At 34.6% G+C, this 15,735-nt stretch overlaps 1 protein-coding gene across 1 annotated transcript in view; it reads left to right on the top strand.

The window, feature by feature from the left end:
• LOC137807056 (calcium-dependent lipid-binding family protein) overlaps positions 1-10,642 on the top strand; it is a 67,931-nt gene extending 57,289 nt beyond the window's left edge. Inside the window, exons 52-63 of the mRNA XM_090300641.1 lie at positions 8-94; positions 4,739-4,894; positions 4,989-5,173; positions 5,529-6,050; positions 6,275-6,452; positions 6,562-6,707; positions 6,788-6,914; positions 7,883-8,104; positions 8,216-8,572; positions 9,289-9,447; positions 9,534-9,821; positions 10,017-10,642. Coding sequence (XP_090156767.1) covers positions 8-94; positions 4,739-4,894; positions 4,989-5,173; positions 5,529-6,050; positions 6,275-6,452; positions 6,562-6,707; positions 6,788-6,914; positions 7,883-8,104; positions 8,216-8,572; positions 9,289-9,447; positions 9,534-9,821; positions 10,017-10,148 — 2,559 coding nt within the window. The 3' untranslated portion in view covers positions 10,149-10,642. The remainder of the gene's footprint in view (positions 1-7; positions 95-4,738; positions 4,895-4,988; positions 5,174-5,528; positions 6,051-6,274; positions 6,453-6,561; positions 6,708-6,787; positions 6,915-7,882; positions 8,105-8,215; positions 8,573-9,288; positions 9,448-9,533; positions 9,822-10,016) is intronic.
• Positions 10,643-15,735: the final 5,093 nt, after the last annotated feature.

The following is a 15,735-nucleotide window of genomic DNA, read 5'->3' as shown; positions in this document are numbered from 1 at the left end:
CTCACAGGAACGTATTGATGTCAAAACTTTCGATTCTGATGGATCTTACTACAAGCTTTCAGCATTGTTGAACATGACATCAGACAGAACAAAGGTTGTCTATAGTCTGTATACATCGTTCCTTGCCTTTACAAGTTAATAAATCAAAATCATTTGATTATCTCCCTTTATTCTTATGGAAATTCTTATTATCAATGCCTATTGCATATCACTTGGTTCAAGACCAACCTACATAATTTTAGAATCGTGATTGTTCATGATGCATTTTAGGAAATTTTATATTACTTAACCTTCCTTGCTGTATTTTTGCTAGTATTAAGAAGTAGGATGAGTCTAACAGTTATGGTTGCGTGAGTTAGGCTACAAGTCCCATCTCACCATCATTGCTGACTTTCTTCCTGCAGAAAATCAAAACAATGAATAAAGATTGATGTTCAACTTTGTCGTGTTATTAAATCCACTATTCACATCTCACACAAACCTAATTCTGTACCTAATGACACAGCGTTTGTATGGTGTGTGTCAAGATCTCTTATCACTTCTTGCTGACGTTTTGAGGTCCTATGTCCACTTATCTTGGGTGATTTCATGCTGCCTTGCCTGATTTCAATGAGTTCCCTCCACCATTTGAATATGTGAAGAAGGAACTTCAAAACCACTATATGTTCTTTACGACCTTGGGCTTTTATGGTTGCTTTAATGGTTTCCCATAAAACTATGTTGCTACCTATGATCAGATTTTGGAATCACCAGTAAACTCTACTATGACTATTGCATCATCTACATTCCTCCCTATCCCTCAGAAAATAAACATGAAGACACATACTTTGACCTCAAGGAAAAAATTGCCTTTGCATAACAAGTAAATTTAGATGCTTTCTCTATGTATTTCTAAATATTGTCAAAAATACGAACATTGTCACCACATTAAACGTACACTTGATAGGTGTTGAAAGCTACATGAAACTCCCTCGTTCACACCATATCAAGAATATATTGTTGAGTCAATTGCTATTTCTACATTAACCTTTAACAACATTTGAAGACTTTAACAAATGGTGTGCAACATGTCAATCCACTAGTAACATAGCTTTGGTGGCATACTCCTTACTTTAGTTTGTGGCTCTGACTCTGGTGTAATTCATCACATATATGATAATTGTTTTCTTTTCTCCTTTTATATTATTGCTATCAATTTGTGTCCATAATTGCTACCAATGCTTCACAGACACTAGCTTGAGACGTTTTGATGACGACTATACACCTGAAGAGTTGGTGGCAGTGGTGAATCTTTAGGTGCACTAGGCACAACAAGAGGAATATTAACTTGATTAGATAAAGACGTAGAAGGAGAAGGACAAGACTTAAAGTAAAGGGAAGATTCATTGAATGTGACATCTGCTGAAATAAAATTACGGTTTAGAGAAGGTGAGAAACATTTATATCCCTTTTGTGATCTAGTGAACCCTAAAAAGACACCCTAAAATAGAATGAAGAATATTGTCATCTAAAACTGAAGATGGCGCATCACCCCAAAAACGCTGAGGAACTTCCCCATGGATTAAATAGTACGAGTTGTTTCAACAAGATGTTTATTCTTGTGCTCAGCTACCCCATTTTGTTGAGGTGTATAAGCACATGAAGTTTGATGAAGAATACCATGAGAAGCCATAAATTTTTTAAAAGAATGAGAAATATACTCACGTCCATTATCACTGCTCAAAATTTGAATGAAAATTCCAAATTTATTTTTAATTTTATTGTAAAATATTTTGAAATATAGAAAACAACTCATAACGGTTTTTCATTAGAAACACCTAAGTACATCTTGAATAATCATCCTGAAATCCTAAATTAGACTTAATACGACTTGGTTCTCAAATGTCAGGGTGAACTAAGGCAAAAGGAGATGAAGCACGTTGTGAGCCACTACTAGGAAAAGAACTATGAATGTGCTTCCTTAACTAACACAACTCACACGATAAACTAGATACAATAGACAAATTTGGAACAAGTTGTTGCATGTTGGCAAGACTAGGATGACCCAACCCGCATGAATGAGAGATGGAGAATCCATAATCGCACCAACATGTGCAGAGATCTGTAGTTGATAAAGTCCATGAGACTCACATTCGGTGCCAATCATCCGTCCCGAACTCCAGTCTTGTAAAGAAACAAAATCTTTGGTAAAAGAAATAACACAATTAAGGGAACAAGTGAAACAACTAATTGATAATAAGTTAAATGGAGATCAGAGGCATAAAGAACATTATGAATAGATAAAGAAGGAAAAAAGATTAATAGTACCAACACCAGGTGATGGTACCCTTTATCCGTTGGTCATGGTAATCGAAGGTAAATAACTCGTAGTACATTATGAAGAGAAAAAAAGATTTATTACCAGTAATGTGATCTATAGCCCTTGAATCTAGAATCCAAGGGCCAAGGGAAGTAGAGTGAGTGAGGCCAACAAAAGATCTACCTGAATGTGCAACAGAAGCAGTGGAACCAGGGTTCTGACGATCCTCATACCATTTAAGATATTCATTGAAAATAACAGGCTAACTTAGGGTATCAAATGAAGATGAAGTATGAGTAGAAGGTTGCACAGGAGTAGTTCGGGCAACCGCAACAGATTTAGGAGGACGACCATGTAAGCATAACATTTGTCAATTTTGTGGCCAAGTTTGCCACAATGGTCACACTTGTGACGCGCTTTGCCTGACTTGTGAGGATGAGCACGAACATTATGCAGAAAGACTAAAGCAGAATAGTCATCAACATGAGGTGTTATATCAGTGGTGTCTTTACCTGACACACACAGAAGGGTACAAGTAAAAGTAAAATTGGGCACGGTAAGAGATCCCAAAATTTGATCACGAACATGAGAGTAATCATTAGGAAGGCCATGTAAACCCAATAACATGAAGAAGTTGGATCTTTGTTCTAGTTCTTGAGAAAGAGTAGGGATAGGAGGTAATAACTCATTAAAATCATGAAGAAGAGCATGAAGTTTACCTAGATATTCCGCCATTGTACCATCAAAACGATTGGGAGCAACAACTTTGAGGAGAATTTGACACACCATAAAGACATTAAGTATCATTGGTGTATAATAATTTTGCTTGTTCCCAACCTTCTGAACATGTCTCATAGGTATGAAAAATTTGTTTTAAAGATGAGTGAATGGTAGATTTGATAACAATGCATAATTGAGCATCAATTTTCGACCTACGGCAAATCTCATTTTCAGTAACATTGGGACGGGTAAGATGATCAACATAACCTTGACTCTTAAGCCATAATTTAATATCTGAGGCCCAAGTGTCATAATTGGTTCCATCCAATTTGTCAATGGACAAAAGGACGTTGACATAATTAATATAGATAGACAGATCAGGCATAATGGCAGCGGAGGAAGGAACGGAAGAAGCCATAGATGATAAGGACAAATCCAATCACTGGTCAATTGGCGGCAGCAGCGGTTCCGGCAGCATCTCCGGCGGCAGCTGCAGCGAGATTCTTGCAGCGGCTTCGGCAAGATTCCGACGGAGGATCCGGCGAGGCGGCGGCAGTGGCGGCTTCGGCGGTGGCTGGAAAATTCTAGTGAACTGTGGGTTCACCAATAAAAATTGAACCCTAACCCTAGCTTTAGATACCATATTAAAGGAAAAGAAAAAATAGGATAAATCCCTTGTGTATATTGAACACATAAAGTCATGTTTATATAAGAAAAGAAACATATGGACTAAGTCCATTACATAAATAGAAATATCTAACAATATTTATAATATCTAAAGAAATAAATCTTTAGACATAAAGACTCTAAATCAGGAGAAAATCTACCAAATAAACTCCTAATGCCAATCCTTAATTTTAAGAATTTCTTGCAAACAAATCTATATTTATTGTACAATAAATGTGCAACATTTACACCCATATTTCAACAAGAATCCTTCAATATTTGAAGATAAGTCCAAGAAGGGGATTATTGTTCTAGAGAAATGAAAAATTAAGAATGGATGTGTATATTAATGCGAATTATGCAAGGTTTGTCACAAATAGGAGATCCACCTCAAGATATTGCATGTTCTTGGAAATTTGGTGACTTGGAGAAGTAAAAAACAAAATGTTGTTGCAACGTCTAGTGTAGATAATTCTGAGCTATGGCACATGGGGTGTGTGTGTGAGTTGTTAAGGTTGAAAATTATTCTAAATGGTTTAAAGTGATTGTGAAGAGTCTATGACTCTTTATTGTGACAATAAATCAGCTATTAGTGTTGTTCACAATTCAATTTAGTATGATTGGACCAAGAACATAGAGATAGATTGATACTTTATTAAAGAAAAACTAGATAGTGGCAATATCATCCTTCTTATGTCCCATCTAGGCTTTAGTTAGCAAATCTATTTATTGAAGTTCTTCTCACTGAACAATTTCATGATCTCACATGCAAGCTAGGAATGATAGATATCACTCATCAACTTAATAGGAGTCTTGACTGATAAGCTATGGTAGAATATTGTAACTAATTACAAGTGTCTTGTTAGGATATGTTAGAAGATTTTAGAAATCTTTGTAATCATTACTTTAGGGTTAGATTTCTCAATATACAGATGTAGATGTACTGTCTCAAATAATCAATTCAATAAAAACTATTCTCTCATTCAAGTTAATATATGACTGATTATTCCTAAAGTTGAGCTATAATTAACTATTAAGCTATTTAATGTCCAGGTTGTTCATTTCCAGCCACACACAATGTTCATTAATAGGTTTGGATGTAGTATCTGCCTGCAGCAATGTGATACTCAGTCAGCTGTATGGATCCATCCCACTGATCCTCCAAAGCCTTTTGGTTGGAAGTTATCAGCCAGAGTTGAACTTTTGAAAGTATGTTTTATCAATTTTCAAAATATATGTCAAACTTACATTACATATTTGTATTATTTTCTATATCCTAATAAAGAATCCTATATTGATTCAGTTGCGGATTGATGGCTACCAATGGAGTACACCATTTAGTGTAAGCTACGAAGGTGTAATGCGCATTAGCTTGAAAAAAGATGTTGGAGATGAACCAATGCAAATAAGGGTAGCAGTAAGAAGTGGTGCCAAGAGATCACGCTTTGAAGTTGTTTTCCGTCCAGATTCACTCTCAAGTCCTTATAGGTTTTTGTTCTTAGTTTCTTCCCTTTGAACCATCATAATACTGTCTGTTCTTTTTTCTATATTGAGGAAGGGAAATATAGGAATTCACTTGTATTCATGTATTATATTGGAAAGTCCTATGTTTCCTACCTCATTTAAATGTCTTTTGGTTTTTAGCTGAAATCAAACCTACTATGTTTTATTAACATCTGAAGTAGAGTGGATTCCCCATTTCTTCATCTATTTATATTGTCATGATCTTGATTTTGTTCAGAGTCAAGACCAAAAGTTTTATGGACTCGTTCATGACACACTTCACAGCATTGTGTTTGTTATTTAGCTTTTTAATGATTTCTAAGTGCATTTATGTTCACAGGATTGAAAATTGCTCCATGTTCTTGCCCATTCGTTTTCGTCAAGTTGAAGGTATTAGTGATTCCTGGCAGCTGCTTTTTCCACATTCTGCTGCTTCGTTTCTATGGGAAGATCTGGGTAGAAGACATTTACTGGAACTCTTGGTAGATGGAACTGACCCAGCGAAATCCCTAAAGTATGATATTGATGAAATTTCTGATCACCAAGCTGTCAATGTAAAAGATGGATCAACTAGAGCCTTGCGTGTTACAATAGTAAAGGATGAAAAATCAAATGTTGTTAAGATAAGTGATTGGTTGCCAGAAAATGAACCTACAGGAGCTCCAAGAAGACATTTATCATCAATGAATGATTCTCAAAAGCAACAACTAATGTCAATTACAGATTGTGAATTCCACATCAATGTTGATCTTGCTGAGCTTGGGATATCTATTGTTGACCATACACCTGAGGAAATTATGTATCTCTCTATTCAGAATCTTGTGCTGGCATATTCAACTGGTCTGGGCTCAGGAATTAGTCGGTAAGATTTGCAATCTTTGAATTTGGCTAGATCTTGCATCATGGTCATTTATCTTCCATTAGTTATTTTCTCATGTGTCTTGGTAGATCTAACTATCTAGTCAACCAAGACAACTTGATCATTTGCATAAAAGATTTAAATTAACTTTAGAAGGTTTATTTCTGTTTAGGTTTCCTGTATGTACAATCATTTGATTTTGAAATACAATTTGAATCCTATTCCAGATTCAAAGTCAGAATGTGTGGGCTACAACTGGACAACCAGCTGCCATTAACTCCAATGCCAGTTCTCTTCAGGCCACAGAGAGTTGTATCAGAAACTGACTATATCCTGAAGTGCTCCATTACAATGCAGTCAAATGGATCACTGGATCTTTGTGTCTATCCGTATATTGGTCTTCATGTGAGCATCACACGATGTTATATTTACTATTCTGAAAAATAAAATGGCAATGTTTTAAGTTTATAAATTATGACACTGTTTTATTTTAATCATGGTTTCTTTCACGCAGGGGCCAGAAAGTTCTGCTGCCTTTCTGATAAACATTCATGAACCTATTATTTGGCGCCTTCATGAAATGATCCAGCAGGTGAAGCTCAGTAGGCTGTATGATTCTCAAACTACCGCTGCATCAGTTGATCCAATCATTCAAATTGGGTATGTAAGACTCTTTGAAATGTCTTGTTATATTTGTACGGTTTGCTTGAAACTGCATATGACATTATATTGAATTACAGTGTACTTAATATTTCGGAAGTTCGATTCAAAGTGTCAATGGCTATGTCACCAAGTCAAAGACCAAGGGGTGTTCTTGGGTTCTGGGCATCCTTAATGACTGCATTGGGTAATACAGAAAATATGCCTGTAAGTATGTTAATTTCTTTCTGTAAGTTACCTTAATTGGTGAACCACTTCAAAATCTGTTGTACTTGCTGAACGCAAGTTGTCAATCTTATGTCTCATTTGTTTTCAAACTAGGAGTACATTGTGTAAGTTTCACAAAGTGATTAAATTTCACCTACAGAATGACAACTGACTACTAGGTTCATAAAATATTATCTTCTTTGTACAAGTAAAGATGAAGCATAGATGTAGGATCACAAGACTTTCTTCATATATTATTTGAATGATTGAACTAGTATAAAAAAGGGTAAAAAAGGAAAGAAAAAAGAGCCAATTCCTATATTAAGTATGAATCCCTAAACACCAATTCTGCAATAAAAAGAAATGGTAAATAATCTCATAAATTATGATACATAATAATATCCCAAATATTTTTTATCACTTTAGCAATGTTTAACTAATTGTATTATATTAAGAAGTGGACTTTAAGCTTGACTCAACCTCATAAAATCGGCTTATAAGGTGAGGTTTGCTCCCACTTATAAATTATGAAATGTCTTAATCTTTAGTCGGTGTGGGATCTCTAACACATGCACACCTCACGCGGAGGCTACCAACTCGTGTGTGGGACCATATATTATGGGTGGTTCGATAATAGTCCGATAGCGGGTGACCTGATAAGCCCAATAAACACTCGCTAGAATAGACTCTAAATGGTTCTGATACCGTATTAAGAAGTGAACTCTAAGCCTAACTCAATCTTATAAAACCGGCTTATAAGGTGAGGTTTGTACTCACTTATGAACTATGAAATGTCCTAATCTTTAGTGTGTGTGATCTCCAACATGTTATAATATCTCAGAAATGTTTATCCTCTTTTAGGATATGGGAACAAGGTGAAATAATGCTAACAATGAATGTTTATTCACTTTTTGGATATGGGAACAAGGTGAAATAATGCTAACAATGAATGTTTATTCATTAACCAGGTTAGGATAAACCAGAGGTTTAATGAGAACGTATGCATGAGGCAGAGTTCTATGATTAGCATGGCTATCTCAAATGTCCGAAAGGATCTTCTGGGCCAACCACTTCAGCTTCTCTCGGGTGTGGATATATTGGGCAATGCAAGTAGTGCACTTGGACACATGAGTAAAGGTGTAGCTGCATTGTCTATGGATAAAAAATTCATTCAAAGTCGACAGAGACAGGTTTGATTGGACATTCTCCTGTGCAATTTTTACCTTGTTTCTAATGCTTAATGTGTTAGACATTTAATATAATATAATGCAAACACCTGCTTTTAATATAACTGTGTGCAGGAAAACAAAGGTGTCGAGGATTTTGGTGATGTTATAAGAGAGGGTGGTGGAGCATTTGCTAAAGGTTTATTCAGAGGGGTAACTGGTATTTTAACAAAGCCTCTGGAAGGAGCAAAATCTTCTGGCGTCGAGGGTTTTGTTCAGGGTGTTGGGAAGGGAATTATTGGTGCAGCTGCACAGCCAATGAGTGGAGTTTTGGATCTTCTGTCAAAAACAACAGAAGGTGCTAATGCTATGAGAATGAAAATTGCGTCTGCTATAACATCAGATGAACAACTTCTCCGGAGGAGACTGCCTCGAGTTATAAGTGGTGATAATTTGCTTCAACTATATGATGAGTACAAAGCTCAAGGACAGGTAACATGGGTTCCGCTTGCTATGGCAGATCTGAAGTTCATCTGTTATTTTAACATTTGAGATTTAATCGTAAAATATTGTAAACGATATATGTTTGATACAAAGAAAGTTAGTTCTAATTGAAATTCAAAAGACACAGTGGTTTAGACCCATGATGAGTAGATTAAAGTAGAGATATTGCCTTCTGTCACTTTTGAAGAAACAAATGTTCGAATTATATACAATTTAATTCTAAATTATGCAACATTTTGACAGATACTGTGTTTATAGGCTAAAAGGCAAAAGCTGGAATTGTATTAATGCAATTGAGGATCCTTCTTTCAAGTAGTATGTTCATTAAAGAGTTTCAGGGTTCAACAAGTCTTACTTATTTTATTGACCATTTCTGACATTAGAGAGTAACTATAATGTCAGACTTTTGTAGTCCCCACCCCTTGTATTTCTTGTTAAACTATCACCTTCCCTGACATAATTTTTCACCTATCTTTCAACTAAATTTATTAACTCACTATTAACGTAGTGACAAAACCTAAAATTTTTCAATTACCTATTTTGAGCTTCATTAGCTGTTATCCTTAATTATGTGGATGGCCATGTTATGAAAATATTTTACTTTGTAATTTACTGATTATACTGCACTAGTAAATAGTCCTATCAATGAAATTACCTCATGTCCTTTTCCTACTCTTGACTATTGCAATACTTCTGTCTTGAAGGTGATATTGCAGTTGGCCGAATCAGGTTCATTTTTTGGTCAGGTTGATCTGTTCAAAGTTCGCGGAAAGTTTGCCTTATCAGATGCTTATGAAGATCACTTTATGCTTCCAAAAGGAAAAATTCTCATGGTCACGCATACAAGAGTCATACTATTGCAAGTATGTAGTCGTGATTGAGAACAATGAATAAAACCTCATTTTCTTTAATCGACTGTTACTTATCAATATTTGTTTGTCATTGCCAGCAACCATCGAATATGATTGCTCAGAGGAAATTCAGCCCTGCAAGGGATCCATGCTCAATATTGTGGGATATTCTGTGGGATGACCTTGGTACCATGGAACTAACTCATGGCAAAAAAGACAACCCGAAAGGTCCCCCCTCAAGGCTCATTTTATATTTGCAGTCTAGGTCATTGGATATGAAAGAAAATCATCGCATTATAAAATGCATCTCTGAAACCCGTCAAGCTCTTCAAGCTTACTCCTCTATTATGCATGCATTGAACACATACGGCCCAGGAGTATCAAAGGTATGTTTTATTTCATAAGTTTCCTTAAACTTTTTAGTTCTTCAAGCAATTGTTTCACTAGTGACCACCAAGCCTAAACTGTTGGAAAACTAACGAACTCATAAAACATGCTTAAAAATCAGTTATTTGTTCGCAATGTTTATGCACACAATATTAAAGCTGACTTCTGAGTGAAATTACTGTCTCATTGTTCAGGGAGTTCAGAAAAATAAAGTGACAAAGCCATATTCACCCCATTTTGATGCCTCTAGTACTGATCTATCCCCCCAACAGATGCCTGGATCAACCCCTCTCTCCTCAACTTTCGGAAGCAGTGCCCGTCACTAGGACCATCATTGTTCATCACTTTCAACAGTCCTGTGCTCTATTGAATTCTATCAGCGTACTTGGTCAAGATGAACCCCAGTTGCCCTTCAGTTTAAATGGTATCACTTTTTTTCCATTTGTCTCACCACCGTATCAGCATTGAGATTATAATGCTGCTTTCTGGAACCATATACCTACCCGATGATAACAGTTACGGTTAGTTGGAGGGAATTGGTTCAATATCTATGAATCCTGTAGAAGGCCCGTGTCTCCCATTTTTTGTTCAAATATAATATCCAATAGTTCTTGTATTATATTGAATGTAATAGCTTTTGTTGTACATATACAAAATCACACAGCTAAGATAGGATAGGAGGATCCTACTTGCCCTCATCATGCCCTTTTCAAGTTTCATATCTTCATATTACGTCTGCTTTGCATGACGGAATACGATATCTGAATGTATCTTCCATTTTTTGGAACCATATTTCAAAAATTGTTAATGCTTCTCAAAAGTTAGTATTTAACTTCCTCTCGCGATCGACTAAGCAAGAATATAAAATGCTTTCTTATTACAATCACAATTTCTGTACACACTATATTAAGACTGAATATTGATAGTCATTAATAATTATATTACTATATCATATTTTAAAATTTACAATAACATTATTAAAGTTATATAACATCATTTTCTCAAATTATTAATTTTCCCATAAATTAAAATTTCAGAAAAAGAGCTGGTGACAATTTCATGTAAAGGACAATGATTGTAGATAATAAGTAGATGGATAAGTTTAGAGAAAAAACACTAAGCAAAGACAATCAATTCTCACCTCTTATTTAAGATTTAAGATAACGCTCTAGGATAATTAAGCAATTTGATTTTTATAATAGAAATACGGTGGTTATGTTTTAATTTTATAAGAATAAATTTATTAATTTATCACGTTAAAAATTATAAACTAAGATAATAATAATAATTTCTAATCAGGTGTCATAATTTAATTTAAATAAAATATACAAAAATTTGCAACGATTATATATATATATATATATATATATATATATATATATATATATCTCCAAGTCATATATGGAGCAATCAAAAACATTATTTTATTTTAATTACAATGACATCTAAATGAAACTATTTATATTAAAATATAAGTATGTCTTTAATTTTTCAAGTTGGGGATATTTTTTTCTTTAGGTTCACCAATTAAGTTTTCTTTTTTAGTTTTGTTACATGTTACTTTTATATCTCAAGGAGTAGACGTGATGTTAAAAGATATAGTAAATAATTAGTGATGTTAAAGATATAGTAAATAATTATATACTCAAATCTTTTTATCTGAATTTAATTGAGTAAAATGATTTTTTTTTGGAAGAATTTAATGAAGACTTAAATATGGTTTTAGTCTTTTGGAGGTGATGTGTATTTTGGTCTTCCAACTAAAAAGTTTCATCTTTAATAATTTATATTTTATTTTATTTATATTTTAAAAAAATATTTTTTTAAATAATCTTATTTAAATTTAAAAAATACTTAATGAAAGAAAAGTATCACAAGTATCACGGTATATGAAAAATTGGATAATGTTATAAAATAATTATCTTTCATCGAATTTCAGCCGCAATTTTGTTATTTTTTGTGTTTTGTAAATGGATCACATATTCAAATAATATAAGTAATGAAAAACAAACTTCAAATTCTTTATAGGCGTCTATGATAATTTTGCATTACTTGATCTCATGTCTCTCTTAGATGCACCAATATTTTACATTTTATTTATGACATTTTTATCAATGTGAAATCGATTAGGGATGGCGAAGCGGGTCGGCCTACCCCGCACTTGGCCTGTAAAATGCGGGTCGGGTTGGCTTGTCCCGCATAATGAATGTGGACTAGATTCTATGCCCCGCCCGACATAAGGGCCAACCCGCGGGTTTATTGGGCAACCTGCATTTTTTTTTTTTTTTAGAAATTCAATAAATTTTTTTTTTACTTTTTGTTCTTGAAATTTCCAAATTAAACCCTTATATTTCCTACTATCAAACATCAATATTTTTTTCTTCCATTTCAAACATAGTCAAACATCAATAATTCAATTAAGATAAAAATCAAATATCAATATTCTTCCATTTCAAAACATTAAAAATAACTAATTTAAAAACATTAAACATAAACACCATTACAATTAACATAGTTAATTCAAAAACATTAATATTTTTTTTCTAGTCCAAGTTATCACTGCCAAGCCCAACCCAAGTCAACATACAATTTTTTTTTTGCGGGCTAGCAAGCCAGCCCGCCTCATCCCGTGGTTGGCCCGCGCGGGCTACGAGTTATGCGGGACGGGTTGAAGCAGTTTAGTGGCTTGAAAAACTAAGCTCGTCCTGCGTTTTTGACTAGCGGGTTGTGGGTCGACCCGATTGGACCACCATGCTCAAGGAGCTCCTCTACATCTTTTTTAAATGGAAAATGGTTTTTCAACATCCCCAAGCCCCTTGCGCCAGATTACAACGCGCTGACATGAGAACTTTGATTAAGTGGTAGTGGCAGTTTTGTAAAATGAGAAAGGCAAAGAGGGTGATTACGTGGCAGGGTCATTTCGATAAAATGAGAAAGGCATATGGGATATTTAAATTACCAAAAGCGCAATTGAGTAGTACATTCGTGGAAGAGAGGACCAACGGGAAAGAGTGCTTGGAACGAACATTGCAACTGCAAAAGGCGACGACGACAAAGTGTGAAGGGTAACAGCGGCGTAGTGCGAAGGGCGACGACGTCGCAGTGCGAAGTTGCAGTGGTTTAGGGTTTAGGTTGTGGTGGTTTACGATTTAGGTTGTGGTGGTGTGTGAGAGGTTGTGACTGAAGTGTGAGGAACAACAAGAAGGTAAGTGGGTTTATTTTGATTTTTCTTGCATTTTAGGGTTTATAGTGGGTTGTTTGTGGTGGTGGCTTCTGCGATATAGGGTTTATTTAGGGTTTTAGTACGTGAGTTTTTCTGTTGTGTGTGTTGTTCTCTTCTTTGATGATTGATATTATTTTTGGACTGAAACCTAATCATTGTATATTTGTTTTCATTTGAAAGTTTGTATTATTGAGAAATAGTATTAAACTTTATCATGAAGGATTGGTGTTGTGGTTTTTAGGTTTTGAAGTTTGAACTGATTTGGATTTCATTGTTTAATATTTTGTGGTCTGCGATTTTGGGACTGGTTTAGAACTCTTTGTGTCTTGTGAGTTACCGGTGATAGAATTTAATGTGAATGTCAGTGTACTGAATTAGTGACAGTGACATGGACAAATGATGACCCATTCTGTTTTATGTGAAGCCCTTTTTTGCACTGTGATGTGTTACAAGTGAATGTTTTCATGTCTTTTTTTTTTGTTTTTGTGAGGGTTCAAAAGGAAGTCCAGTGAGCTCATTGAATATGTTGAACAATTGATTATTTTAAAGGTAGCTTGAAATGTGATATGTGTAGCTAAGTGGTGATCTCTTCATTTTTATGTGGTTTAGGGTATGAAAAACTTTGTCATGTCAAGTTGTCTTTGAAATAAATGTTTGCATGTCCCTTTTCGGTGTTGTGAGGGCCAAAAAGAGAGTCCAGTGAGCTTATTGTAGGTTAGACAAATGATAATTGTATGGACAACTTGAAATGTGGTGTGTGAATAGAAGTGGTGACCCTTTCGCTTTTATTTGGTGACCTGTGAAACACTTTTTGCACTGTCATGTTTGGATGTCCTATTTGGTTGTTGTGAGGGCTGAATAGAGAGTCCAGTGAGGTCAGTGTAGGTTACACAAACGATAATTCTAAGGGCAGCTTGAAATGTGGTATGTAAATGTAAGTAGTGACCCTTTTATTTTTATTTGGTGACCTATGGAGCACTTTTTGCAGTGTTATGTAACATTTTAACTAAATGTTCGCATGTTGTTTTTTGTATTGTGTATGAGAACTAAGTTGGTTTTTTATGTGTTTTTTGTGAGCTTTTCAATTTTTTGTTGTGTTACTTATTGTGTTCTCTGTTTTGTTTTTTATTAAATGAATTGTTTTTTAAGGTTTAGAGAATGGAAAGTTCATTGTCCAAGAATTTTGTCTCCCATGCAAAAGCTGAATTGAAGGTACTTTTTTTATTTATTTTGTGCATATTATTTTAATACTTTAAGAAGTGTCATTGTTGAAAAAATAAATATGGTCTTGTTTTATTTTGTTATTTTGCAGGTACGAGTTAGGCACAATGTGCAAACTCAATATATTGTTCATGTGAACCATAACCTTACCAGCTAGCTATCAACGAGAAAGGATACAAGAAACTCCATTTAAGTGGATGGTTGAAATGGACAAGGTATTGGACATTTCAAACAGTCTTCTGAGAGAGTTGCTAAGTAGATGGTCATCCGATAACAATGCATTTAGGATTACAAAAGGTTTACTTCCTTTTTCAGTTGTTAATGTATGTTTTGTATTAGGATTGTCAGTTGTGGGGGAGGAGGTGAAAATGGAGAATGATGGGGGAGGTTTGGTGAATAGGTTGTTTGATGATGGGGAGGAAATTAAATTAGAAACAATTTTAAAAAAGTTGGGGGACAAGATATTGAATAGAAAGAAAAGTGTAGACAATTTTTGTAGGTTATACATATTACTTGGGTTGTGTGTTTTTTATGTTCTTAGGATTTCTAGGACATTTAGTTGTTTTGCTTTTAAATTGTTAGACAATTTAGATGCGCTAGATTTATATAACTGGGGGTGCAATTTTTAATGTATTATGTACAAGTTTAACGAGGGCATCCGAAGTGTACTATCAAGAGAAGAATGCTAGTGAAATATATTTGGTAGGTTGTGTTGCCATCTTGTAGGTTAGTGAAAATTTGTACAATTATGTTTTTTTAATGAATTGGTCATTTTGATTAAATGTTATTTACTTGTGTATTATTTTTTTTGGAAATAGGTGTGGGCGGTTCACCATGTGGGTGTTGGTGATTGTGCCAAGTGTATTGGTTTTCCACGATTTTTGCACTGACCGTGTGTAAATAATCATGGAAGAAGGTTACATAAACCTTTTTTATCTGCTGAGGTATTTTTTTGATTTGTTAAATTTTTTGTACATGCTTTTGCAGTAATTATAAGTTATTATTTTTTTTCAGATTGTATGGAATTGGTCAGTCACTACTCAAGAGGCAGGTTTAAAAATTGTGAAAGAAGCCTTAGTTGATTCAGATGAGGGAGTTGGGAAAGGTAGTGTTGGACCAAGTGAGTGGGCAACTTACTTGACCAACAGGAAGTTTGTTAGAAGAAAGTTGCAGATAACCAGAATAGAATTGTTGATTTAGATAAGCAACTTAAAGAGGTCCGACAACTGCTTGTTAAAGAAAATCAGTGGTCAGTTGGATTCGTGCGTGAACCCAACCCAACCTCTCCAAGTGCAACCTGTACTGGTTCAAGGTCATGCAGTTTAGATATTTTGGAGATGAAAACATTTTTTGCATTTAAGTTTGACATGAAACGATAAGTAAATATATTGATTCTCCAACATAAGTAATTTAGTCATTACTTTATTTGTTGTTATTGCATGATTGATGATTTGGTGTTAAATGTTTTG

Source organism: Phaseolus vulgaris, chromosome 3 (assembly GCF_051622355.1).
Source record: "Phaseolus vulgaris cultivar YP4 chromosome 3, ASM5162235v1, whole genome shotgun sequence".
NCBI classification, from domain to species: Eukaryota; Viridiplantae; Streptophyta; class Magnoliopsida; order Fabales; family Fabaceae; genus Phaseolus; species Phaseolus vulgaris.
The sequence above is the reverse complement of the archived record's forward strand: the minus strand, read 5'-3'. Positions and strand labels throughout refer to the sequence as shown.